Consider the following 26,629-nt stretch of genomic DNA (forward strand, 5'->3'; position numbering starts at 1 on the left):
CACCTTCCGCGATAACTTCCAAGGTACATATGTCCGGCCACCAGACGCCGATGACCTAAGTCACATCATCCAGCAGCCCGGAGAGTCAGCCAGGAAGCTCTGGACTAGATTCTTAATTAAAAAGAACCAAATTGTCGATTGTTCGGACGACGAAGCCCTCGCGGCCTTCAAACATAGCGTCCGGGATGAGTGGCTAGCTCGCCACCTCGGTCAAGAAAAACCAAAATCCATGGCAGCCCTTACCGCTCTGATGACCCGCTTTTGCACGGGAGAAGACAGCTGGCTCGCTCGTAGAAGCAACAGCACCAGTGATCCAGGCACTTCCGAAGTTCGAGACGGCAACGGCAAGCCACGATGCAACAAACACAAGTGTCGAAATAACAATGAAGGAACACAAGACACGGTGGTCAACGCCGGATTTAGCGGCCCCAAACCCGGTCAACGAAAAAAGCCATTCAAGGCAAACAGAGACGGACCATCCAATTTGGACAAGATACTGGATCGGCCCTGCCAGATTCATGGCACCCCCGATAAACCAGCTACTCATACCAACAGAAGCTGTTGGGTCTTCAAACAAGCCGGCAAGCTTAATGCCGAACACAAGGGGAAGGGGCCACCCGGTGACAATGATGACGAAGAGACTCGCCAGCCGAACACCGGGGATCAGAAGCAATTTCCCCCCGAAGTGAAAACCGTAAACATGGTATACATGACGCACACCCCTACAGGGGAGCGCAGGCGCGCACTACGGGATGCATACGCCATAGAGCCGGTCACCCCAAAATTTAGCCAATGGGCGGCCTGCCCGATCACTTTTGATCGCAAGGACCACCCAGCCAGTATTCGTCACGAAGGTTCGGCAGCTCTGATCACCCACCCAATTATCAATGGATTCCATCTCACGAAAGTCCTTATGGACGGCGGCAGTAGCCTTAATCTACTTTACCAAGACACTGTCCGCAAGATGGGCATTGAACCTTCGAGAATCAAGCCCACCATAACTACCTTCAAGGGAGTAATACCTGGTGTAGAAGCCCATTGCACGGGCTCAATTACATTGGAAGTCGTCTTCGGTTCACCGAACAACTTTCGAAGCGAAGACTTGATCTTCGATATTGTCCCATTCCGCAGTGGCTACCATGCACTGCTCGGATGGACCACTTTTGCTCGTTTTAATGCGGTTCCGCACTACGCCTATCTAAAGCTTAAGATGCCCGACCCATGAGGCGTCATCACGATAGACGTAAATACGGAACGCTCCCTCCATACAGAGGAGCATACTGCGGCTATTGCAGTCGAAGTGCAAAGCGGCCCCATTAAGCCACTTATCTCATCGGCCATTAAGCCGCCGACCTCTACTACACAGGACTGGTCAATTTCAGAGCTGGATTAGCAGTTCGGCCTCCGTTGTTCGTCTCATATACTCACGAAGTTTGTATCGCGCATGCATCACTCTGCGCTTAAAATACCTTGGTCGTCGGCGGAGGCACAATACGGACAGGCTTACAATATGGTTCGCACTCCTATAGCCATTTTCTTTTTTCTAACTATTTTTCTTTTACTACAGGTGAATCAAAACCTGTTCATCCTACGAACTTACAAGGACTCTTTCTGAGTTCGGCTTTGTATGAATAACCAACGGCTATCCTGTTAAGGAATCTTTTCGCCGAGGCAAAGGCAGCGCAGACGTGCGACAGGAGGTCCAAATGACCGCACACTTTATTTCAAACCTGTAAAGTGCCTTTTTCCCCAGCCTTCGACCCCTGGCATGTCAAATAGCCTGGGTAGTGGTGGTGTAATCTGTAAAATTACGTTTGACGTATCCATCAGATTCCAGTGAACATAATCCGTATTCAGTATTTGCTTTTTTCAGAACTGAATTTTGCTTCTTCGGTTGTTTCACACACGCACCTCGGCTCAAATCGCCAGGGGCTCGACACGGCAACATATGCGTTGCCAAAAAGTCCGAACAGCTTTATAGCATACTTCGGCGTCACGAGTTTGGCCTTATATGCATCAGCTCCGAATCATGTCTTTGGTCAATAGTTGGGTTGCCCGGCTCCTGTGCTTACTACCTTACGTTCCGCTCTATCGGCTAGGGTAGTAAAGGGAGAACTACTGCGATTGTGTCCTGGTTTATCCGGATGAGCACCTCAGTAGAGAAAGCCGAAAACTGACTGTCATGATGCGGCGAGAGCTGGTCAACCACTCGAGGACTTATCAGAATCTTTCGTGATTTCTTCCGTACTACACGAAGGACCGTTCTTCTGGTCACCCAAATAACGCACCGTATCCGGATAAACGTGTACATACAAGGGGCTATATCGTAGCCCCACCGTCAAACTCCTATGGCTAAGTGAAGGTGTTAAAACCCTATAGTCCGATTGCCTAGTTCGCCGCACTGACACCTCCTTCACGGACCAAGACGTTGGGTCAAGTGTAGTCAGTTGCTATTCCGAACACCCCCGCATTATATGCGAGGGGGCTAAAGCCGATGACTGGCAAACTTTCAGATTATACAAAAAACGGCCGCACAGGAGGAACCAAAACTTTCAGGCAAAAGTATAAAAAACATAGCCTTAATATATCATAATATTGTTTTCACAATTTTGGTACATTCACTCAAATATCATATCCTTCGAGCACTGACCCTCTATCAAGCGGGCGCCCTCTAGGACATCCTCAAAATAATTCTCCGTCGTGTGATGGTCCTTGCCCCCGGGTGGACTCCTTGATGCAATGTCGGTGGCCTTCATCTTCGCCCAGTACGTCTTGACGCGGGCAAAGGCCATCCGTGCACCTTCAATGCACGTTGACCGCTTAACGGCGTCGATACGCGGCACCGCATCAACAAGTCGTTGCACCAAGCCGAAATAACTATTCGGAATTGACTCAGTCGGCCACAGCCGGACCACGACGTCCTTCATGGCAGATCCGGATATCTTGTGGAGCTCGGCCCACTGGGCCATCTGTTCGTTCAGCAACAGCGGACGCTTTGGCATGCTGAATTGCGACCAGAAAAGCTTCTCCGTTGCATGCCCTTCTTGCGCTTGGAAAAACTGCACCGCATCGGAGACACTCTTCGGCAAGTCCAAGAATGCGTCTGGAGAACTCCACATTTGATTAAGTGGGGCATACTTCGGATCGCCGAATTTAGTCTGTAATAGAAAGGGCTTACCGGCCGCTATCTCCCCAACTTGTCGGATCTCCTCCCGAGCCGCTCTAGACTCGGAACGTGCTTCTCTCGCCTCTTGTAAGGCCTTGTCGAGTTCGGCTACTTTGGCCTTGTTCTCCTCCTCGAGTGTTTGGCATTTGCCAGCGGCATCCTTTAGATCTCGCTCTATGGAAGATATTCTCTCCTCGCACTGGCGCCGAGCTGCCTGTTCGGCCTTTAACTCATAAGCTGCCTTCTTGGCAGCCACATTACTCATCCTGGCTTGCTCCTTGGCTCGGGCAAGCTCAGCCCGAAGGGTCTCAACCGCAGCAGCACCATCTGCAGTTATGCATGTCTTAGTATATAATTCTCAGCTTCGTGCTCATGTTATTATACATACATATACTGACCACCCCAAAGCATACCTTGCGCCTCGTCGAGCCGCCTGTTAATAAGCATGCTGTCATCATCCGCCACATCAAGTTTCTGCTTCAGACCTGCAACCTCTGTAGCGTGGGCAGTCGCCATGGATGAAATTGCCTGTGTTCCAATTAATTAGATTATTTCTCGGGCATATATTTTCCGATCCTCTGATTGCCTCCCTTTGGACGCCAACCAGAGTCTCAGGGGCTACTATCTATACACAGGCGCATTTTGCACGTAGAGTGCAATTGAAGATATTTCATTGCATACCTCAAAGCCTCGTAGCAGGCCCGTGAAGGCTTCGTTTAATCCGCTTCTCGCGGATAGAATCCTCTCAACTACCGTACCCATTAAGGTACGATGTTCCTCTGAGACGGACACATGTTGCAACATGTCCATCAATGTATCCGGCGCCTCCGGATTCCTGGAAGCGGCTGCAGGAGTGCGGACTCCCTTTAAAGGGACATGTTTACTCGACCCTAGAGTCGTCTCCGGCTGTAAACTGGATAGTCTGGGATCTTTACTATTGGTCCCTGTAGGGGCCGCACGCCCTGGACCCGGGATGACCGAAGTATCACCTTCGGGCGTGGTCTTCACTGTCCCTCGCACCACTTGTTGATCGGGAAAGATCCTCCGGGACGACACCTCAAAGTCGTCCGCCCTAGTGGGCGAGGAGGTCAGAGGAGGCGTCTCGCTTTCCATCATCTCCGGAAGAAGATCCCTCGAGGAAGAGGACTGTTGAGGAAGACTGCGTGCCGGACTGCAAACATATGTTCTAAATGTTATCCTTGTAACCGGAAAAGAACGGGATATGTTTAAGACACCCTTGTTCACTTACGATTCGGCTAAGGGCTTGTCCTTACGGTGGAACTGCACGTCAACGTCGTCTCCCGAACCCGAACCGCCTGAAAGGGACATCTTCCCTCGCTTGGGAGCCTTTACCTCCAAATCTTTGGAGGTGCTCCTTTTCTTACCATGGGGAGGGATCTCAGCTTCTCCTTCTCTTTTGTCTTCAGAAGAGGGAGTCCCAATCTCCCCGGACATAGTGTTTGGTGTACCTTCAGAATGGAGGCCACCTTTGGCCTTCTTGCTCTCCTCCTTGTCCTCCTTCGCCGGCACTTGATACGGTGCCGGAGCCAGCATCCTTGTTAACACAGGATCAGTTGAGTCTTCGGGAAGAGGGGCCGAACACCTAATTCGTTCCGCCTTCTTTATCCAGCCCTGGTCGAAGATGGTTTTCTCAGTATCTTATTACGGGATATCTAACTAAGCTGTGTTCGGGAGTCGAGTGCTTACCGAGGTATCCGGATGGTTGCAGTCGAGGCCGATGTCCTCGGTGGTATCCGGCCACTGTTTTTGTGTCCCGAAAAATAACTTCCACATTCCTCTGTGCGTCGTACCGAAGAAGTGCTGAAGGGTTCGTGGTCCTTCTGGATTGAACTCCCACATGCGGAGGGGCCGTCGCTGGCACGGCAGGACCCGGCGGACTAGCATTACCTAGATCACGTTGATGAGACCGGTGTCCTTCTCAAGGAGACTCCGGGTGCGGCTTTGTAGAGTCTGCACTTTGTCAATTGATCCCCGGTCCAACCCCTTATTGATCCACGATGCAAGTTGTACTGGAGGGCCAGATCGGAACGCGGGTGTAGCTGCCCACTTGGTGCCACAGGGTTCAGTGATGTAAAACCACTCCCGCTGCCATAAGTTGGAAGATTCCGTGAAAAAGCCTTTTGGCCAAAGAGTATTGGTAAGCTTGCTCACCCTGGCACCACCACACTCCGCTTGCTTCCCCTCGATTACCCTCGGCTTCACATTAAAGGTCTTGAGCCATATGCCGAAGTGTGGGGGAATGCGGAGAAAGGCCTCGCACATGACGATGAATGCCGAGATGTGAAGAAAAGAGTCCGGGGCTAGATCGTGAAAATCTAGCCCGTAATAGAACATGAGTCCGCGGACGAAGGGATGGAGAGCGAACCCTAGCCCCCGGAGGAAGTGGGAGATGAATACGACCCTCTCGCCGGATCTGGGAGTAGGAATAACCTACCCTTTCGCAGGGAGCCTGTGGAGGATTTCCGCGGTCAGGTATCTTGCCGCCCGGAGCTTCGCAATATCCTCCTCTGTAACAGAAGAGGCCACCCACCGGCCTTGAGGGCTGGGTCCTAACATGACTGGGAGGCTCGGAGCAATTAAGTTGAAACCTTGGTGCTGGAACTCGAGGTTGGAAAGGTTGAGGAAGAGGCAGGTGTAGAGGAGAAAGACGGGTCTGTGCCCCTTTATAAAGGAGGTGAATATCAAACGCCTCCTCATGGGCCTTAAAACTTGCCTATTCCCAAGGAATCATATCAACGAAACGGTTGGATTTCCCACGCCCGTATTAATGAAAATCCCGCAATAAGGGGACACGATCTCTACTTTGACAAGACGTACCAATGAAACCGCGTCTTAAAACATGGACCGGCAGGCTAAAAAACGGTTCAAAATAATGACCGAGTGGTGACGTGGTGTCATGCTACAAAAGTTGTCAGTGGATTGGACTCGTGAAATATTATACTCTCTACGGTTGTGTGTGAAACTTGTTTTGCAGAGCCAGACACGTTCTTTGTGTTCGAAGGCTGTTTTGGAGTATTTGGAGAAGGAACCCGCCTTGCAATGTCGAAGACAATCTGCGCGTCGGACACCTCGTCATTGAAGCCTGGTTCAGGGGCTACTGAGGGAGTCCTGGATTAAGGGGTCCATGGGCGTCTGGACTATGTAACGTGGGTCGGACTGATGGGCCGTGAAGATACAAGACATAAGACTCTCTCCCGTGTCCGGATGGGACTCTCCGGCGTGGATGGCAAGCTTGGCGATCGGATATGAAGATTCCTTTCTCTGTAACCGACTTTGTGTAACCCTAGTCCCCTCCGGTGTCTATATAAACCGGAGGGTTTAGTCCGTAGAGGCAATGATAATCATACAGGCTAGACTTCTAGGGTTTTAGCCATTACGATCTCGTGGTAGATCAACTCTTGTAATACTCATATTCATCAAGATCAATCAAGCAGGAAGTAGGGTATTACCTCCATAGAGAGGGCCCGGACCTGGGTAAACATCGTGTCCCCTGTCTCCTGTTACCATCGACCCTTAGACGCACAGTTCGGGACCCCCTACCCGAGATCCGCCGGTTTTGACACCGACACCCACCACCAGGGTTGGTGTTGTGTCGATGCCCCCGACGCCACCTCCGGCTTCGGACTAGAGGTAATTTGGTTGATCTATGCAATGTTTGTTGATTATGTTAAAATTGCACTTTCACTAAAGTAGTGGTTAAATGGAGTTGACAAAAAAAGATGAGACAAAGCCACACAAGTTTTCTATTTCATGTGTGTACAGCAAAAGCCTTTAGTCCCAAACAAGTTGGGGGTAGGCTAGGGGTGAAACCCATTAGATCTCGCACCCATTTCATGGTTCGGGCACATGGATAGCTAGCTTCCACACATCACTGTCCATGGCTAGTTCCTTTGTGATATTCCAGTCCTTCATATCTCTCTTTATGGACTCCTTCCATATCAAGTTTAATCCACCCCAGCCTTTCGTGACATTATCAGCACACTTTAGTCGTCCACTATGCACTGGAGTTTCTAGAGGGCTGCGTTGAATATTCACAAAGCATCTCAGACGATGTTGGGCAAGTTTATCTTCAATCGGTGCTACCCAAACTCTATTACGTATCATTATTCCGGACCCGATCCTTAATTGTATGGACACACATCCATCTCAACATGTGTATCTCCGCTACACCTAACTGGTGAATATATCACCTTTTAGTCGGCCAACAACAACACCATACAAGATTACGGGTCGAATCGCCATCATATAGAAGTTGCCTTTTAGTTTTTGTGCCAGAAAGATAAAAGCTTAGCGACACTCCATCCATACGACTTTGATTTGATGGCTCACATCTTCGTCGATATCACCATCCTTCTACAGCATTGACCCTAAATATCGAAAGGTGTTCTTCCGAGGTACCACCTGCACATCAAGGCTAACCTCCTCCCCATGCCTAGTAGTACTGAAATCGCACCTTCTCGGTTTTAGTTCTGCTAAGCCTAAAAACCTTTCAATTCCAAGGTTTGTCTGTGTAGCTCTAATTGTCACTGTGCGACTATCATCCACTAGCATCACATCATCCGCAAATAGCATACACCATGGGATATCTTCTTGTATATCCCTTGTGACCTCATCCATCACCAAAGCAAAAAGATAAGGGCTCAAAGCTGACCCTTGGTGCAGTCCTACTTGAGAAGTCATCAGTGCTGCATCACTTGTTTGAACATTTGTCACAACATTATAATGTCCTTAATATTTTATTTCTTGTATTAGAACAAAAATTATACACTGCCTTCTTGATATTTTGTTCCTATTAAATGTCTACAACACCATCGTTAGCAGTAGGCGGCGATCTGGTGAGTGTGAATTTTCGGAGGCCAAGCTCCATGGAGCCTGTTTTCTCAAAAAAAAAAAAGATTTGAAAGTAAAAAAAAAAGATTTGAAAGTAAAAAAAAATCATTTTTTTTCATGGAAACTTATGTGTTTACCGCACGAACATGTAAAAAATCATTTGAAAATATTGTGATTTGTATGCTGTACAAAAAAGACACATTCTGGCCCAACAAATAGAAAAGTTGGCCCATTTTGAAAATACATATTAGTCTTTTCTTGTATGCCACGTGTGAAAGTATAGTGTTATGAACCTTTTCTCGGACATGTTAAACATATATTTCTGTAGGGATTTTGGACTGTGATACCTGGCAACCGTGTGGCAGATTGCAAAAAGTACCACACCACCTCTTCCCTTCGATCCCACCACCTCTCGAACGAACCCCCTCCTACGATCCGATCTTTTCCTGATTTTTCTGCCTCCTCCCGATTTATTTTTCCTCTGCACACACGTGGTTGCGGGCTCGCCCCGATTTTCTTGGCTGCTGCACACGCACAATCAGCAGTTTAAAAATAGGCAAAAAATAGGCCTATCAACAAGGGGATCGAACCCACACCCTCCCATACTAAATGTAACCACATCAACCAGCTAGGCTGGCTCCTTTTGTTGATTCCACAAAACTTACATACTAGTTGAATCTTCTTGAGACGAGATTGCACAAAAAAAAAGACAACGATCATTAACTGAAAAATCGAAAACGGTAGCCTCACTTGTCCGGTTTTTAGGATTATGCGCCCCAGTTCCATCATTTTTCTGCACGTCCAACACCGGTTCATATGGTTCACAAAACTGATCGTCCCATTCCCTCCTTTCAGGTGCAAATTACCACAGTGTTTTCGCGTAAGTTATCAACTATGTGGGTCGTATATTACCATGTTGTTTACATAGAAATTAGCGAGGGGTATTTTCTTAACAACTTTTTTCTCCCTTGGTCAATTTAAGGCGGTATCGTACATAAGTTATCAGGTATGTGTTCGTATATTACCGTGCTATTTTCACATAAGTTATCGAGAGTATGTTTTTATAATATTTTTCCCTTTGGTCAAAGTTACCATGGTGTTCGTAAGTAAGTTATCGGGTATGCGATTCATTTATTACCGTGTTATTTTCACATAAATTACCGGGGGTATATTTCGATTTTCAATAACCTTTCCCCCCTTGGTCGAAGTTACCACAGTGTTTATACGTACATTATGGGGTATGCCGTTCATACATTACGGTGTTTTTTTTCACATAGGTTATTAGGGGTATGTTTTTCAAGAACTTTTCCAAATTTACGTATCTGTACCTAAGTTATCAGGTATGTGGTTAGTATATTATCATGTTATTTTCAAAAAAACTATCTAGGGTATATTTTCAATAACTTCTTTCCCACTGTTCAAAGTTATCGTGGTGTTTATATGTATGTTAACGGGTATGCAGTTCATACATTACCGTATTATTTTCCCATATGTTAACGGGAGTATGTTTTTCAACAACTTGTTCCTCTCCTTGGATAGAGTTACCACGGTGCGTAAGTTATCAAGTATGTGGTTCGTATATTACCATGCTATTTTTATATAATTTATCTAGGGTATGTTTTTCAAAAAAAAAAGATATTCTTGTATGTTTCAACAACAAAAATCCTCGGTCAAAAGTCACCGCAGTGTTCTGAACTTAAGTTATCATGCCTACGATGCGTTACCATGCTATTTACACATAAGTTATAGAGGTATGTTTTTCCAACATTGCTCCATGACGTGTCAAAGTTACCGTCTTCTCTCCATGCACTAGACACTGAAGTTATCATGTCTATGGTGTGTTAAATTACCATGCTATTTAGGCAGGAGTTACCGGAGTTATCGGTATATTTTTCCCCGAGTTGAAGTTAATAGGACACAGGGTATCTAACTTACCAACCATGCGGTGCATAAATTACCATGCTATTTTCGCGGGAATTACCGAGGTGTGTTCCAACAAATTTTATCTCCCGGTCAAAAGTTACTAGGCCCGGGTAACTTAGCAGCCCCTCGGGCCATCATGTAAGAAAACTTCTTGCAATAATAACTTTTTTAGTGTTCATATATTGAACAATAACTAGGGTGGAATGAGTTATCTACGGGTCGATTCCATAAGTGTTGGGTCTTGCAGGATGCTTTTTTATTCACTAGTTCCACGAATATACAACTACATGGATTGATGAATCTTAGCACAAGCATGATGTAGCTGACCTGGTTAGTGCGGTCAGAATTTCCCATTGACCAGGCTAGGTCCTGGGTCAATGCACCATGTTAGCATCACGAAGGACATGCCGGACGCGACCACACCCTGAATTCAGGTAAAATGAATCAAAGACGACCAGCGGCAAGCCATATTTTGCATACTGTAGAAAGCAATTCAGAAGCACGATGGTTGATTGGTTTCCTACGGAGTAGAGGAAAGTGAGGATCTGGAACTTGCTGGAGATGGTCCAGACGGTGAGGTTGTACTGCACGCTGAGGCCGATGACGGTGGCCTAGAGGAAGCTGAAGGACACACCTATGTAGAACTAAGCACCATGGCACCGTCGAGCAAGACGACCGTGCTAGCGAGCTTGGTGATGCCGATGGCCACCCTGAGGTTGAGAGACACAGAGCGGGTGACTACGACGAGGATGAAGGAACGTTGGGGGATGGTCGTCCGGTGGCTTGAGAAGCCCCTGTTCATGCGGCTCCCCGCCGTTTGATAAGATAAAGAGAAATGTGGTTTATCAGGTCAAAACAATACAAGTAATCGATCGAAACAAATACAAGTTATTGTGCTGACACATCATAAATTATCATGCTAAAATGAAGTTACCATGACAAGAAATAGAAAGAGTTAAACATGCTAACAAAGTGTGAGTTAAACGTGGTGACACTTCAGTTATCAAGCTGGCATATTAAGTTATCAGGCTCAAATTGCATAAATTATCAGGTTGAAAGTAAAAAAAAATATTGAAAGCAGAACAAATTAAAAATGCTGACACGGTATAATTTGTTAGGCTAAAGCAATATGAATTATCAGTTAGAAGTGTTCTAGTTACCATGTTGAAAAAATATAATGAGTTAAATAGGCTAACAAAGTGGTTTTTATCATGTTGACACACTAAAATTTATTCAGGACGACATACTATAAATTATCAGGTTCAAGCTGCATAAGTCATCAAGTTGAAGTAAAACATGAGTGTTCAAACCTGTTAGAGCTAAACATTTTGATACATCACAAGTTATCAGGCTCAAGTTGCATAAGTTATGTGGTTAAAGTAAGAAAAATAAGTATTCAAAGCGGTTCGAGTTAGAATGCTGGCATGATATAATTTATCAAGCTAAATCAATATGAATTATCAGGTAGAAATAATTGAAGTTATTATGCTGAAAAATAAAATGATTTAAACAGGTTTGCAAAGTGAGTGTTATCATGATGACACGCTAGAAGTGACCAAGATGACATAGTGTAAGTTATAAGGCCCCAGATGCATAAGGTTCATACTTTAGCCTTCCTCTGAACAAAATACTCCTCATGCCAACTAGTCCCAAGGCTAAGAACACAAGGAAACGTAAGTACCTGAATGGTCAGCCCAAGATCGATGACGCCATCTTTGTGCCGCTCTCGGAAGGTCTCGAGGCCCTTTCATGATATGCAGCTGAACCAGTGCACGTCGACATCGATCTCAAAGTAGTTTGAGCCCTACATCATAATAAGTAGACATATGCACATGTTTCAATCTGGGGCGCATCAAGAATATCTGAATTTGAGCACGTTGATGGAGACGTGAGGAAGCATGAATGGTTAGTATAGCTTGTAGAATTTGTGCTGAGGTCTAGACAACACTGGCTTTTGGTTGTAGGACTGCACAAGCCTCCCCTCGACTGCACTAAGCTGCAGGTCTTGGGGTTCACAATGTCGGCCTGAATTTTCAGCCTCTCTGTGTAGGGCACGTTTCTGTCCACCGGGAACCCCCTTGACCTTCATCATTTCCTCATTCATAACACTCTGCATAACCAATTACTCATCAGAAACGTGTCTGAGGTACTGAAAATGTTTACCTTATGAAATGCAATAAATTTTGCTCACCTTGATGTTGTCCCTGAGCTGAGGAGAAATCTCCTTGTCGAAGCTATCGGATATCTTGAAATACAGGACCAGGATTACGCCTTCATCGTCATTCTGGCCAAACATGGTAGTAGGATAGGCAAGCAACTATACATATTAGCTAACTTAATAAGTTTCAGATCTAACAAATCAATACTGCTTGGTTAAGTAGTTAAAGAAACACGAGTGAATTACTGAATGTTCACAATGTTGGCAACTGCCACAAGTAAACAGAATCCATACAGAACTAGATGAGCAGTGTGGAGGGACGTTAGATGAAACAGAGTTTTCAGATGGCCGAGGGGACCGACTGACCATCCACTGAATTGGTTTGGCAGAGCCTTGCCGGCACGGTGACCGCCACCAGCGTCCATTCTATCCACGGGCCAATCCACGATGGACACCGGACAGAGTCCTCGTCGGCTGGCTAGTCGCCGGCGCGTGGTTGGGTCGCGGCGGCGCGCAGGAGGTAGAGGGGGCGGCGCAAATCGGCCTGATGTGGGGAGGTGGAGGGGGAGTGTTGGCGGCGCGGGGATGCGGAGGTAGGAGCTTCCGTTGGCAGTGGCGTGCTGGTGGGGGAGCGACCATGGCGGCGTGCGAGCTCGCCGACGGCTGGAATGGGGATCGAGGCGAGGTCGGGGGAGAGAGGGTAGCACTATTGGTTTTCTCATGAGGGTGGGGTTCGATCTGTTCGGGCGTTTTTTTTCTGCGTACCGGTTCGATGGCGTGATGGTGATCTGACGTCTCCCAGCTCGTGTGGCGTTTTTGCAATCTGTCACAGGGTTGCCAAATACATTTTTCGATTTCTGTATATACAATTTTTTTCAATTTTTCTTTTTTTTGTGCTATGGAAAAAAAATTTAAACGAGCTGAGCCCCGCCACCATTGGTCATTTGCGGCGATCTGGTGCCATATGGAAAAATATGATCAAACAATGCTACCTGTCGTAGAGGTGACTTACTGCCAGGGTCTCCTTTATACAGTTTCTGACAAAGAAATATATTCATCAAGCTAACTGGGACAGTATTCACAAGCTAAGACATAAATTAGGCCTTAAACCGAGCATAATATTCATCAAGTTCTGCTAAGTGGATGCATTCATGTGTGCCACTAAACAAAACAAAACGCCCATACGATAGCTGTCGGTTACATACTAACAGCAAAGGAGACCCTGCTCATCTACATACAGCTGACAAGGTAATTACATATGCATAGCTGCAAAATAACTTGATACTGGGATTCTGGACCGTGGACTAGTTGATGTTAATGGTAGAACAGGTCATGGTGAAGGCCCATCTATCACCGAAACCCCTGGTTATAGTGAACACCTTCTTGAACATAGTAATGGTCCTCGTCATCATCGTACTCATCTTCATCTTCCTGAATGTTTTCACGGACAACATTGGCCCTAATATCATTACGGATTATGTTGCGTTCATCCCACAGCGGGCAGGAGCAGGTCGGTTTCTTGTCCTTCCATTCTTTCCCACAGGTGTAACAGAATTCATAGCCGCACCTGCAAGCAACCAATGATAAGATGCATGAAACGTCAGACACAAAACAAGTCCAAGGCACAGAGCATTAGCAGAGCATGAAGGATGTACAGACTAGCATATTTTTTTACTAAGCATAGTCTTGACAGTTGACACTAACATTAGTAACAAAATAATATGAGGCAAGTACTTACACACAAGTCATATGGTAGCAACCCTCTGCGAGTTCAATCATGTGCTGACATTTCACACACTTGCGCCATAGCCGGCGCTCTGCAAGGTTCTCTAACTTGGCATCTCCTGAATGAGCATGGGGGTGCATCATCTTATAGTCTTGGCAAGTCATCCTGTCATGCCATGGAACTCTACAGCTGATGCAGAACGAGCCTCTGCATTTAACACACTTTCTCAATGTGGCAGAATCAGCAACAGTGTACTTTGAGCAGGATTCTTGCATTGGCTGTATCACTTCACTCAACGACATCAAGGCTGAACACTTGGGGTATGGACAATAAATCTTTTGAGTTGGAGGGATTTGTGCTTCCCTGATACGTTGCACCATGATCCCTAAGAGTCGCGGTGACAGGAATACCTTTGAACCCTCGACAGTCAGCTGTTTAGTGCAACCATCTTGGGGGCAAGCTGGGAGCATTCCGTGGAGTAGCTTAACTTTCACATGCTCCTTCATGCAGGAGAAGCAAAAGCGATGTGCACGACCTTCGACTGCATGAATTTTAGAAACATCAGTGTCTTCAAGGCAGATGGCACAGTTCTCCCTCATCTCCATGCCAGTATGCACAGTAATAGCTTTGGCAAGCTGAGACTCTACAGATTCTCTGGCTAGTTTCATCACATATTCAAGTTGCCTTCTTTCAACAAATAATACTTCACATTGCTTAAATTTCTTTCGCACTGACAGGACCTGATCTATCATAGCTGCAAGCTTCTTCTGTGTTGGCCGCCAAATTCCAAGCAACTGCAATCCCAATGATAAGAAAATAAACATAGGTCTAGTTCCCAGCTGTGAATAGCATGTATACCATCATAACATAAGACCAATGCTAAAGAATTCAATCACTTAACCATTGAATTTAGACTTACTGCCGTACAATAAGTAACTCCACATGTATGCAAATTGTGAAAATGCAAATATGTCTACATTGAACTCGAGAAAAGGCTAACACTGAAGGAGACATGCCACTATACTGAAATAAATTCACTTTGCTACAGATGTTCCATTTTAACTTGACTGAACACTATTGGGATACTACATTCTACACCGGCATCTTACTGGGTTAGTAAAATATAATGAGCTCAACCAGAAGTGTAAACTTTGCTCGAAGAGTTAAAGAAAATACTTCTGCATTGAACATGAACCCTACAGTAGCCACTATCAAATACTGAAAGAGGACCATTGATGCAGAAAATCTCCACTAGCAATCTGGAGCATTACAGGGAAAAATGATGGATTATTTGATTGTACTTCTGCTTTTCCTCGCAATACAGTAAGCCAGTACAGCACATAGCAGATTAGTACAATAAGTAACAAGGAGCATTGAAATGGTACATTTAGCTAGAGATGGGATTATGTGGCAATAAAATCATCAGTACATAATACATCTAGAAGTCCAGCGTTTGCTGAACACTGTATCTAAACTCCAAAATATCACCATCCACAATCATCTATTCCCCTCCTCTTACATGATAATAAATATACCGCAATTAAACTGAAACTAACAATGTCAAACATCCTAGGCATGAGAAAACAACAATGCCAAATACATATAACTCCCAGACCTCCAAATACACTAACAATGTCAATTTAAGAAGATTCTCTACTGATCTGCTCATGCAACTCCCGGCCCTCCAAATACACTAACAATGTCAACTTAAGAAGATTCTCTATTGACCTGCTCATGCATCTCTCAGCCCTCCAATTCAGCATCTACTTATTTAGTAACTAAGCATTAGAAAAACAATACACGACTAGTTACGCAAAGATTTAGAAGTTGTATCATGACATACATGGTTGTACAGCACCCTGTAATCGGTGACAATCTTGATACTTTGGATCCCCAACCCAAGAGCCGCCTCGAGGCCTTCGGTGAGCGCCATCACCTCGAGCGTCATGTGCCCACCCACAGATGCTTCCACCGGCTTCTGTATCCTGAGCACCACATTTCCCTGGTGGTCGCACACGGCCACGGCGAGCACCGCGACGCCCGGGTCCCGGTCCCGCGGCCCCACCACCCCCTTGCTCGACAAGCCCTTGAAGAAGACGCGGAAGAGGGGCTTGGTCGGGTCGAGGGGGCGCTCGATGTTGTCGCCGTCACGAGCCCATTGGTCCTCTGGAATGGAGGCGAGCTCGCGCGCGAACGCGGCGTCGTGGGCCGCGATGCGGACGGTGGCGGCCGCTTGGGCGTGGGCCTCGCGGAGGCGCTGGGCGTCGAGGCGGTCCTCCTCGGCGCGAGCGAGGTCCGCGGCGTGGACCGCTAGGGCGTATGCGACGTCCGATGACTCGAGCACAGGGGCGGACTGAAATGGGGAGGAGGCGGCGGCCGCTGCGGCGGCAGAGCTGGAAGAGGAGGGGTCACTGTTGGCGCGAAGAGATGCTTGGATCGCCTCGGCGACCTGGAGTTGGAAGGCGAAGTCGAGGTCAGAGGCGGAGACGGCGGCGGAGGAGGCCAGGGCTGCCTGCTCGTGGAGGGCCGCCAGGTCATCGTCGCCGGCCATGGTCGGTCGGAACCCTGGTCAGTTGCCGGGGGAGAAAGCGAGGGTTTAGGGGTTCGCTGAGAAGTGTTCGAGACGATTTTCTTTCGTTTTTGCTAAATTTCAGTCCACTGATTTTCAACCGGCAATCGATCGAATTTATAGACGCCCGACCGAAAAACATACCACACATCGTGATGGCTGCTCGTTGTTCGGCTTTTATTAGGTGTTCGACGTCTGGGAGAACATAACAGCCGGCAAATCCAGCCCCTCGAACGCCCGCGAACGCGCCCGGGCATATCCGCGGATAGTGGTTGGATACACCTTAAATTTCATTTGTTGCATCCGGATATCTCATACTCGATTCTTATATTCATATAAAGGCATGCAAAAAGAAATAGAATCTACGTACTATGTCGATCTTATCTACTCCTCATCGGAGATCACGACGATCTCCGTGCCAGGCTCCGGTAGCATAGGCAGCAGCTGCACCTCCGGCTGCTCCGCTCCAGCCTCCTCCGTCTCTATCTCCGCGTCGAGCTCGGCGAAGAGCGCGTCGGACTCCGCCTGCTCCCGCCGGAGGAACGCCCGGTCAACCTCCACATAGGCCTCATCCTGGATGAACTCCAGGATGGCCTGATGCTCAGCCATCTCGCCGGACTGGGCGACGGCGATCTTCGCCTCCGCCTGTTCCATGTTGAAGGCCGACACCCGCTGGGCCGGCTCCTCCGCCTCCTCCACCTCCATCGGAGCAATCTCCTCCTCCTCCTCTTCCCCCGGTTGCTCCCCGGGTATCCGAGCGTTATTGTGTGGGGCCACGCCGTCAGACCGACATGGCGGGTGTGCCCGGGCGCCTCCATACCCGCTCCATATTTGGGCTGGATATGGGGGTGCTGGTCCGGCCGAGTGTTTGAGGGCCGTTTGAGATGCCTGTCTGGATCAAAAAATCGTGACCGGGCGGCCCGCCCAGGCGTATGAGACAGGTTTGAGAGGTCCGGTTGTAGATACTCTTACGTTTCTCTTTTCTCGGTCCAAGTGGTGTATGTTTCTGCTGTTTCTTCACTCCCGAGCGATGACATAGAGATGAGATGGCAATAAGAGTGGCGCCTGGTAAGAGAGGACATATAGGATCCCCCATGGGACACATATGAAGAGAGTGGTGGGTTCGAAGGGGGAGGGGTGGTGGCAGAAAGCTCATCGCCCGCAGAAAACGTAAGCCCCCTCTACGTTGTTTTCCTTGTGTTTTTCTTCATTTTCGGTGTGTGCCGGCCAATGACTCGTTGATGTCTTCATCGATGTTGAGTATATGTATCTAGCACGTGTATTCTTGTATTCCAAGTCTTCCTCCTTGTGTATAGTTGAGGATATGACTGCCCTATGTACTATATATATATATATGTGCATATGCGCCCAATCAATACATTGAGGTTTGCATCCTATTCCTCTACATGGTATCAGCCTAAACCCTCGATCCTCTCCTAGCCGCGCCGCCATCGCCTCTCCTGGCCGCCGCCGCAAGCCCTACCTCGCGCCGCTGCACCCCTGCCGCCACGCCCCCTCCCTCCCCGCCGCGCCTCCTCCCTCCTCCACCACGCAGCCACGCCCTCCCACCCGAGCCCTACCCGCGCGCCGCACCACCCAAAACCCTAACCCTCGACGCGCGCCGCTCCCCTAAACCCTAACCCCACCCGAGCCATCTCTCCTCTCCCTCCCGAAACCCACACCTTGCAAGGCCAACAAATCATAGGCTGCATACTGAAGGAAATATGCCCTAGAGGCAATAATAAAGTTATTATTTATTTCCTTATATCATGATAAATGTTTATTATTCATGATAGAATTGTATTAACCGGAAACTTAGTACATGTGTGAATACATAGACAAACATAGTGTCACTAGTATGCCTCTACTTGACTAGCTCGTTAATCAAAGATGGTTGAGTTTCCTAGCCATGGACATGAGTTGTCATTTGATTAACAGGATCACATCATTAGGAGAATGATGTGATTGACTTGACCCATTCCGTTAGCTTAGCACTTGATCGTTTAGCATGTTGTTATTGCTTTCGTCATGACTTATACATGTTCCTATGACTATGAGATTATGCAACTCCCGTTTGCCGGAGGAACACTTTGTGTGCTACCAAACGTCACAACGTAACTGGGTGATTATAAAGGTGCTCTACAGGTGTCTCCGAAGGTACTTGTTGGGTTGGCGTATTTCGAGATTAGGATTTGTCACTCCGATTGTCGGAGAGGTATCTATGGGCCCACTCGGTAATACACATCACTATAAGCCTTGCAAGCATTGTAACTAATGAGTTAGTTGCGGGATGATGTATTACAGAACGAGTAAAGAGACTTGCCGGTAACGAGACTGAACTAGTATTGAGATACCGACGATCGAATCTCGGGCAAGTAACATACCGATGACAAAGGGAATAACATATGTTGTTATGCGGTTTGACCGATAAAGATCTTCGTAGAATATGTAGGAGCCAATATGAGCATCCAGGTTCCGCTATTGGTTATTGACCGGAGACGTGTCTCGGTCATGTCTACATAGTTCTCGAACCCATAGGGTCCGCACGCTTAAAGTTTCGATAACAGTTATATTATGAGTTTAGATGTTTTGATGTACCGAAGGTTGTTCGGAGTCCCAGATGTGATCACGGACATGACGAGGATTCTCGAAATGGTCGAGACATGAAGATTGATATATTGGACGACTATATTCGGACACCGGAATGGTTCCGGGGGTTATCGGATATATACTGGAGTACCGGGGGTTACCGGAACCCTCCCGGGGGATTAATGGGCCTACATGGGCCTTAGTGGAGAAGAGAAGGGGCGGCCAGGGCAGGCCGCGCCCCCCTCCCCCTCTAGTCTGAATTGGACAAGGAGGGGGGGCCTTTCCTTCTTCTCCTCATCCTCTTTCCCCCTTCTCCTAATCCAACAAGGAAGGGAGGGAGTCCTACTCCCGGTGGGAGTAGGACTCCTCCTGGCGCGCCCCTCTCCTGGCTGGCCGCCTCTCCCCCCTTGCTCCTTTATATACGGGGGCAGGGGCACCCCAAAGATACAACAATTGATCATTGATCTTTTAGTCGTGTGCGGTGCCCCCCTCCACTATAGTCCACCTTGATAATACTGTAGCGGTGCTTAGGCGAAGCCCTGCGTCGGTAGAATATCATCATCGTCACCACGGCGTCGTGCTGACGAAACTCTCCCTCAACACTCGCCTGGATCGGAGTTCGAGGGACGTCATCGGGCTGAACGTGTGCAGAACTCGGAGGTGCCGTGCGTTCGGTACTTGATCGGTCGGATCGTGAAGACATACGACTACATCAACCGCGTTGTGCTAACGCTTCCGCTTTCGTTCTACGAGGGTACATGGACACACTCTCCCCTCTCGTTGCTATGCATCACCATGATCTTGCGTGTGCGTAGGAATTTTTTTGAAATTACTACGTTCCCCAACACATACAAGTGGATGTATGAGTGTTTTGTCTAGTTTGGATGAGGGGGGGGGGGGATTTTGGTATACGAGTGAATTGTTTTCCTAGATTTCCCTAGGGTTCATGGACTCCACTTTTTATTTTGTTCGCCGGGTCACTGCCAAACAATTAAATATAGATTAAATCCATATGTTTATTAGCGTTAGTATTCATGCTTTGCTCAAAGAGATACGTATCTTCTAATTTTGGCATTAGTTTTCACTCTATTGTGTGTGGTTGGTAGTAATTGATTGATTTTCTTGGATTTCATTGCTACTTAGTTGTTGGTGCCGTGCTTGTCATTCACACCTTAGATGTTTTAGATCCTGGACTGCGCGTTCCTCCATCCTCATGAGCGTCTTTGTATTTGCTTTTGTTTTGGTCTAACCAAATGTCATTTATAATATATTTTTATGACCTCCCAAATTTTATTTTACTGCAAGTGTTCCGTGAGAGTGCTTTTTATGTAATCTACACATCTCAAAGGAAACAATGTGTATGGGCTTGCGCACAATCTTCGTCAAAGGTATAGGTTTGTAATATGCATGTCTTTCTTATCACTCAAATCATTAATTATTACCCATTCAGACCTTCATTTGTAGATTCTCAATGTTCAATTTTCTTTAGTTATTTAGTCGTTCATCTTTAGTTGACCAGTTTATATTGTCTTACACTTCATACATTGGTTCAAAAGCTTTGTTAATCGCTAGCTTTCTAAGCTATAGGAAATATCGTTTTTAACAATATTTTTATCTTCTTTTTTCGTTCTTTTGAGAAACTCATATCCCCCTATTTGTCAGTGTTTTCACATTGATAGTCGACGGAGGCTCTATGTTAGTGTAGATTCCGGCAAACCCTCCACAGGATGCCAGAATGAGTCGGAAAGTCCAAAGGGAAAACAAAGAGTCAATTTACCTAGTTTTAGGGCCCTCGTGATAGAGGTTAAATCCTACTCCCGCTCTTTTTGTATTGATTGTATGGGATACACATAGTACAAGGAATTGTAATGATCATAGGTATACAAAAGAGTTGAGAAATGTGTCTATCGACTAGCCTAGCCCCGCGTGGGAGTATTTTTTGGCAGATCCCTCAATAGGTTACGCTAGTCAGAGTAGATCGGATGAGAAACATGGAAGCATTTACCCAGTATGCCATCAAGGGGCCTAGCATGGGCCATATTTGCGAAGTTTGGACCAAGGCCCATGGGCCTTTGACTAGGTTGGCTTTTTGTTAACTAATGAGCTTGTATTGCGTCGTGCAACCAGTCCTTACTTCATAGGCTCACGTTGCCCATTGTTCGTGCGACACTTCTTCCAATGAACAACCAATGAGTAGCTCCATCGTCTAATAGGAGGCCGACACGTGGAGGATCGTCAGTTTGCCACGTAGTTAATGGTATCAGATCCAAAACCCTACGGTTAACTTAACGGTGACTCGTTGCGGTGACTGCCACATGTTGGATACCCTTGACGAAGCACTTTCATGATTCACGCATTTTCTGTTATGAAAGACCATACTTCCATAACTGAGAAGTGATTATTGTCATGGCCCGTGGCACGCCATGTGTCGTGCTCATCCACCGAGGTGAGGCCCACAGGCCAGCATGATCATTTTTTGAGATTTTTTATCAAGTTATTGGGACAAAAGAGCATGAATGGCCCAAAACAGCCCAAAAGACCGAAAATTACGCGAGCTGGCCCATTTACCATGTGTCCGTCCTCGTTTGCCGAGGTGAAGCCAACGTGCCGGCACAACACGGGCCGCCACGGATCATGCGGGTCAGGCCCGCTTAGGCGCGTGTCGTGCCCGGGCCAGCCCGTTGGCCACCCATAGATCCACCTGGCAAAGTGACACGTGCAGGGCACGCATGAGTCCTTTCTCTATTACCCAAAAGCAAAAGCTGGATGCCAGTGCACACACTAGTGTAAACACGGTTGTCTCAAAAAAAAAAAACAGTGTAAACACGGCCGTAAGTCGGCCTAGTCTCTCTGCGGTGAGGACGAACTTGCATATGGTGCGACGGACGGGCATGGGCTGGGAGTAATGATTTGCAGAGCTTCTATCTCGAGAACAAGTGTCACGCGGGGGCGGAAAATGGCAGGGTGGTAGAGGGAGCGAGATTGTTACCGGGGCCTCGACGGCGCGACGCCTCCCGATCTCCTCCGCCGCCTAGCGACCGACAGCGGCGCCTCCGCCTCCCTCCGGTGAAGCTCCCCCGAGCGCTGTGCCTCCAAGTCCCTCTGCCCTCCGGCGACGGCCGACGGCTCGGCTGTCCTTCTCCTTGGTCCGAGCTCCACCCCGCCTGAAGCTCCCGCCCCCTCCGCCGTCGGCGACGGCCCGGCGGTCGTCTTCCACCTCCGTCGACCAGGTTAACCCCCCTCCTCCTCCTCCTCGCCCCGCTGAGCAGTGCCTCCGTGCCTCGCCTCCGGTAAGCTTGAGCCGAAGTTGGATCTGCGGCACATGCAGCTCCCACTCGAACCCTGTTTTTCGCAGCTCACAGCAGAATACGCCCAGCTCCAAGGCCGGGGACAGAAGGTGGTTTGTTGCCTCCCCTTTGTTGCCGTCCTGTTCTTGCGGTTGTGATGCCGCCACTTGTTGCGTTTCTCGGAGCTCTGTGTTCTTTTCTGCTCCTTTGTTGCTTGTTCCTCCTCTAGTCTGTTCGTCTTCTCCTGATTCACCCCCAAAATTCCCCCTCTTCTCCCTTTAGCTCGCCTCTGGGATTCTTTCTTTGCCGCAGGGAGCGAGCAATTGAAGCCAAAACGTCACTCTTTCGCACCGATTTGTTTGCTTCCTTGCGCCCACTAGTCCAATCCATCCAGCGATGGATCGATTCAGTTCCTTTTTCCAGCTAAGGTGCGAGAGCAGCTTATCACATCCTAACCAATCCAGTTTATACAGATGTGAAAGCATTGCTACCATTTCACATCATTAATGCTTCCCCAATATACATTCGCATTTCAGGAGTTATTTTTGTTGGTAACATTAGCTGTTTATGTTCTTGTTGAGTGACTGAAATAATGCATGAGGTGTTGATATTTCAGGTTTGATCAGGAGTTTGTAAGAAGCTCCTGGATTATAACTGATCAGATGCTTGGGCGCAACAATATGTCGCCCAACAGACTAGAGGTCGTGCTGATGCTGTTGATGCTCATGGTTTACAATGCTTCAGGTACTCTTAACACATGGATGTTATTTTAAATTACATGAGTGCTTTGAACATGGTTAGTATACTTCATTGTGTTAATGCAATCTGATTTCCCAGTGTGCCAGTGCCTAGTTTGAGGAAAACATATTTTTTGTTCTGAACTGAAGAAAATAGAAGATAATGCATACAATCATACATCCTTTTTTGTATCATATTTTCCTTCACATAAATTTGTTACTGTTTTCTGTTCTATGTAGGAGCATTTGTTGGTATCAACATTGGCACTAACGTGTCAGACCTGCCATCAGCATCAGACATAGTCTCCATCCTTAAAGCCAAGAAGATTCAACATGTTCGCTTGGTTGATTCAAACCATGAGATGCTAGTCGCCCTTGCGAATACTGGAATTGAAGTGATGGTTGGTGTGCCAAATAATGAGCTGCTCCGTGTGGGGCAATCTCGTCCGACAGCTGCTGATTGGATTAACAAGAATGTTGCTGCCTACATTCCAGCAACAAACATCACGTATATTGCCGTGGGTGATGAGATTCTTACTACTGTCCCAAATGCAGCTCTTGTTCTAGTACCTGCATTGCAATTCCTCCAATCAGCACTGTTGGCTGCAAACCTCAATACCCAGGTGAAACTATCAAGTCCTCATTCAATGGATATGATCTCTAAGGCATTTCCTCCCTCTACTGCCACTTTCAACTCGACATGGAGCTCAATAATGTTACAGTATCTTGGATTTCTGAAGAAGACAGGATCTTCCTTCATGCTGAATGCCCAACCGTACTATGGCTATGTGAAAGGGCAAGGTGTATTCCCTTTAGAGTATGCCCTGTTTCGATCACTCAATCCCAACAGTCAGATTGCAGATCCGAACACCAATTTGTTCTATACCAATATGTTTGATGCTATGGTTGATGCCACATACAACTCAATGAAAGCAATGAATTTCACCGATATTCCTGTTATGGTCACAGCTTCTGGTTGGCCATGGCATGGTGCACGCAAAGAACCGGCTGCGGATGTTGATAATGCTCTGGCCTACAATACAAATCTCATACGCCATGTACTAAATAACTCTGGTACCCCTAGCCAGCGAAATAATCAAGTAAGCACATACCTGTTTGAGTTGTTCAGTGAGGATCTTCGGTCAGGATCTGTTTCGGGGGAAAGTTGGGGGATTATGTTTAGCAATGCTAGTGCAGTGTACTCCCTGACATTTGAAGATGTAGCTACAGCTAGTACTGATTCACCGGCTTTGCACGGGATGTTTTGTGTGGCAAATTCAAGTGCACCCCATAGTGCATTGAAGCAAAGTTTGGATTGGGCATGTGGCCCTGGTTCCGCAAACTGCAGCGCAATTCAACCTGGGCAGCCGTGCTACAAACCAGATGACATTGTAGCTGTTGCTTCGTATGCTTTCAATGATTATTATCATAGAACGCAAGCAAGTGGAGGAACATGCAACTTTAATAGCACAGCAACGATATCATCTACAGATCCAAGTAAGCTAAATTTCCTCCTAAGTATTCATGTATTAGCTAGTAGGTACTGCCATAGTAGAACTAACTACAAAATCAATCAGTAGATGCAGGTTTGAGTATTCCCTTATGGTTGGCATTTCATATAAAATTATTTCCATTGGTCTCACTATCTCAACACTAAAAAGGAGATTTCATATGACCTGATTGGCTGATTTACTACTTGCGTGTAACACTTTGTGCAACCTTTAGCAATCTTTATTCTTCGTTCATCCTCTAGTACTAGGGGTGAAACAGAAAATTTTTTGTATCCTGTGGAAACTGCGGTGCAGACTTTTACAAGTTTCACCTAATCATTAGCCATCATAGCTCCTCTGATCTGGTATTTGCTCTATTCTGTTATCTGAGTCCTTAATCTGCCGTCAAAAATTTATTGTATCTTAGCGTAAGTTTTTCTTGAAGACTTTATGCTAATTAGTCTGGTAGGTTGAGCTAAGAAGCTCTATTGCTGCTTTGTCTCTAAGATTCTGCCAATGCACGCCTGCACAGAAACTCGTATGCGAATGATGCCTAATTCGCAAATCTTCCTGTTTTTAGTCACCAGGAATGGTCAGACGTGTCAGTAAGAAGTGGCAAACTTTACCTGCCCTCTCACATGTTAGAATCGACATGGTTTTTTACATGCCTTCTTGGCATACGGCATATATTCGCAGAAGGTTGCTTTGGTCCAAACAGAACTGAAAGTAGCTCAATTGTGGAAGTATTGGTTTGACCATTCCTGATGACTTGGCTTGTTTATTCTCCATACGGCTTAGACACTACTGGAAACCAACCAGCAAGATTCAGACGCTATTGTTTATTCTCCACGCGGTTCAGACACTATTGGAAACCAATACAAGGAAAACAGATCTATGGTTGTAGTACTGAATGTACATGTTTGTTATGTATATCGAATGAGGCATTATAAACCATGCGTAGGAGTCCAAAGCCAATCATCTGATCTGGTCATGCTAATATATAGAAACCATATACCATTAGTTGGTTAGAAAACCGTGACAGTCATCTTGTAGTTACTCACATTCTGATATACGGTTCTGTCTTGTTATTCAAGTGTTTGCTGTTACAATATTGCAATTACCGCTTTGGTGTGTGACATGTGCCTAAACAAAGTTTCCCCTGAATTTAAACTTGCAGGCCATGGTTCATGTAAATTCGCAGGAAGGTGAGTCATACTTTGGTGTTCTTGTAAGTTCAAACTTCTATCGTTGTTCTATACTAACAATGAGGTTTGGTTCTATCTGCAGCACCGGTGCCAATGGCAGTGGTATGGCTTCTGGACCTGTGAGCCAAGATAGTTCTGCTTCACAATCTCAATCTTTCTGGTTGACTTGGCTAATCGCCATGCTGCTGCCCGTTCTACTTCTCATGTAAAACATTGTGACTGAACGTTGTATTTTGGATGAGATGCGTGAGATTTGTTGCGCCTCTGCTTGTTAGATATAAAGGGAGCCCTATTTGTCTCACTTTATTGAGGTAAATGCCATGTACCCCCTCTTTAAATACATATAAGACCTTTTAGATCACTACTTTAGTGATTTAAAACGTCTTATATTTGTTTACACAGGGAGTGTTTCTCAATTTTAGTTGTCCTAGAAATGAACAGGCAAGGTGCACTAACTTTGAATGTCAAGCTGAGAAACTTCAATTGTCCTATAGAAATGAATAAGCAAGGTGCAATCCTTTTGCATGAAAGGTTTCGCACCTCTTGCTAGTTTTTTTTAGGGTCTGAGTGTTGGCGTGAAGGTCAATGATGACATATGTCATTATCTCTGGGCCAAAACAAAGGCGACAAGGAGACCCATGTCGCTGATTGTTTTTAATATTGCCGCGGATATGTTAGCCACTCATAGCACGGGATAAAGAGGATGGCCAATTTGGAGATCTTGTTCTACCTCTAGTAGAGGGTGGGATATCCATCTTATAGTATGCGGGTGATACCTCGCCTCTGTGGAATATGATGTGTTTTTCATGGACAAAGCCATTAATATGAATCTTGTCTTGTGTCTGTTTGAGGAACTTTCTGGATCCAAAATCAACTTTCACAAAAATCAGACCATTTGTTTTGGGAAAAATAGTCCGTAGAGTCGTGC

General features: G+C 46.7%; 3 protein-coding genes and 1 long non-coding RNA gene across 8 annotated transcripts; 1 reads left to right on the plus strand and 3 right to left on the minus strand.

Annotated features, from left to right (window-relative positions):
* Positions 1-1,538: 1,538 nt before the first annotated feature.
* Positions 1,539-3,771, minus strand: LOC141023384 (uncharacterized). The gene is made up of 2 exons (XM_073500213.1): positions 3,580-3,771; positions 1,539-3,493 (listed from the first exon to the last, which is right to left on the minus strand). The coding sequence occupies exons 1-2, from the start codon at positions 3,680-3,682 to the stop codon at positions 2,619-2,621; spliced, it is 978 nt and encodes a 325-aa protein (XP_073356314.1). The 5' UTR covers positions 3,683-3,771; the 3' UTR covers positions 1,539-2,618.
* Positions 3,772-8,164: 4,393 nt separating this feature from the next.
* Positions 8,165-12,826, minus strand: LOC109756997 (uncharacterized). 4 transcript variants are annotated; one of them, XR_012184612.1, is made up of 6 exons: positions 12,465-12,826; positions 12,132-12,224; positions 11,622-12,050; positions 10,465-10,734; positions 10,268-10,364; positions 8,165-8,538 (listed from the first exon to the last, which is right to left on the minus strand). It is a non-coding gene; the product is annotated as an uncharacterized lncRNA (long non-coding RNA). The 4 variants fall into 4 exon arrangements; XR_012184610.1 differs by having other exon boundaries at positions 8,165-8,541; XR_012184611.1 differs by having other exon boundaries at positions 10,465-10,746.
* A 306-nt stretch (positions 12,827-13,132) lies between these two features.
* Positions 13,133-16,484, minus strand: LOC141020490 (E3 ubiquitin-protein ligase RSL1-like). Its single transcript, XM_073500212.1, has 3 exons — positions 15,668-16,484; positions 13,837-14,618; positions 13,133-13,665 (listed from the first exon to the last, which is right to left on the minus strand). Exons 1-3 carry the CDS (start codon positions 16,373-16,375, stop codon positions 13,449-13,451), a joined length of 1,707 nt encoding a protein of 568 aa, XP_073356313.1. The 5' UTR covers positions 16,376-16,484; the 3' UTR covers positions 13,133-13,448.
* Positions 16,485-21,758: 5,274 nt separating this feature from the next.
* On the plus strand, positions 21,759-26,002 carry LOC109756982 (glucan endo-1,3-beta-glucosidase 4). 2 transcript variants are annotated; one of them, XM_020315818.4, is made up of 5 exons: positions 21,759-22,212; positions 22,886-23,013; positions 23,247-24,503; positions 25,674-25,701; positions 25,784-26,002. In XM_020315818.4, the coding sequence occupies exons 2-5, from the start codon at positions 22,932-22,934 to the stop codon at positions 25,908-25,910; spliced, it is 1,494 nt and encodes a 497-aa protein (XP_020171407.1). In that variant the 5' UTR covers positions 21,759-22,212; positions 22,886-22,931; the 3' UTR covers positions 25,911-26,002. The 2 variants fall into 2 exon arrangements, with proteins under 2 accessions (XP_020171407.1, XP_020171404.1); XM_020315815.4 differs by having other exon boundaries at positions 21,799-22,697.
* Positions 26,003-26,629: the final 627 nt, after the last annotated feature.

This window comes from Aegilops tauschii, chromosome 5, assembly GCF_002575655.3.
Source record: "Aegilops tauschii subsp. strangulata cultivar AL8/78 chromosome 5, Aet v6.0, whole genome shotgun sequence".
Lineage (NCBI taxonomy): Eukaryota > Viridiplantae > Streptophyta > Magnoliopsida > Poales > Poaceae > Aegilops > Aegilops tauschii.

What these genes read in the sequence shown, in the direction of transcription:
- LOC141023384 (XM_073500213.1), bottom strand. Translation starts at nt 3,682, where the DNA reads ATGGCGACTGCCCACGCTACAGAGGTTGCAGGTCTGAAGCAGAAACTT. An exon ending in GCGGCTCGACGAGGCGCAAG is followed by an intron (nt 3,494 to 3,579) that starts GTATGCTTTGGG and finishes GCATAACTGCAG; the next exon opens with ATGGTGCTGCTGCGGTTGAG.
- LOC141020490 (XM_073500212.1), bottom strand. Translation starts at nt 16,375, where the DNA reads ATGGCCGGCGACGATGACCTGGCGGCCCTCCACGAGCAGGCAGCCCTG. An exon ending in ACAGGGTGCTGTACAACCAT is followed by an intron (nt 14,619 to 15,667) that starts GTATGTCATGAT and finishes TTGGGATTGCAG; the next exon opens with TTGCTTGGAATTTGGCGGCC. An exon ending in TGCTACCATATGACTTGTGT is followed by an intron (nt 13,666 to 13,836) that starts GTAAGTACTTGC and finishes GGTTGCTTGCAG; the next exon opens with GTGCGGCTATGAATTCTGTT.
- LOC109756982 (XM_020315815.4), top strand. Translation starts at nt 22,666, where the DNA reads ATGGATCGATTCAGTTCCTTTTTCCAGCTAAG. An exon ending in AGTTCCTTTTTCCAGCTAAG is followed by an intron (nt 22,698 to 22,885) that starts GTGCGAGAGCAG and finishes TTGATATTTCAG; the next exon opens with GTTTGATCAGGAGTTTGTAA. An exon ending in CATGGTTTACAATGCTTCAG is followed by an intron (nt 23,014 to 23,246) that starts GTACTCTTAACA and finishes TGTTCTATGTAG; the next exon opens with GAGCATTTGTTGGTATCAAC.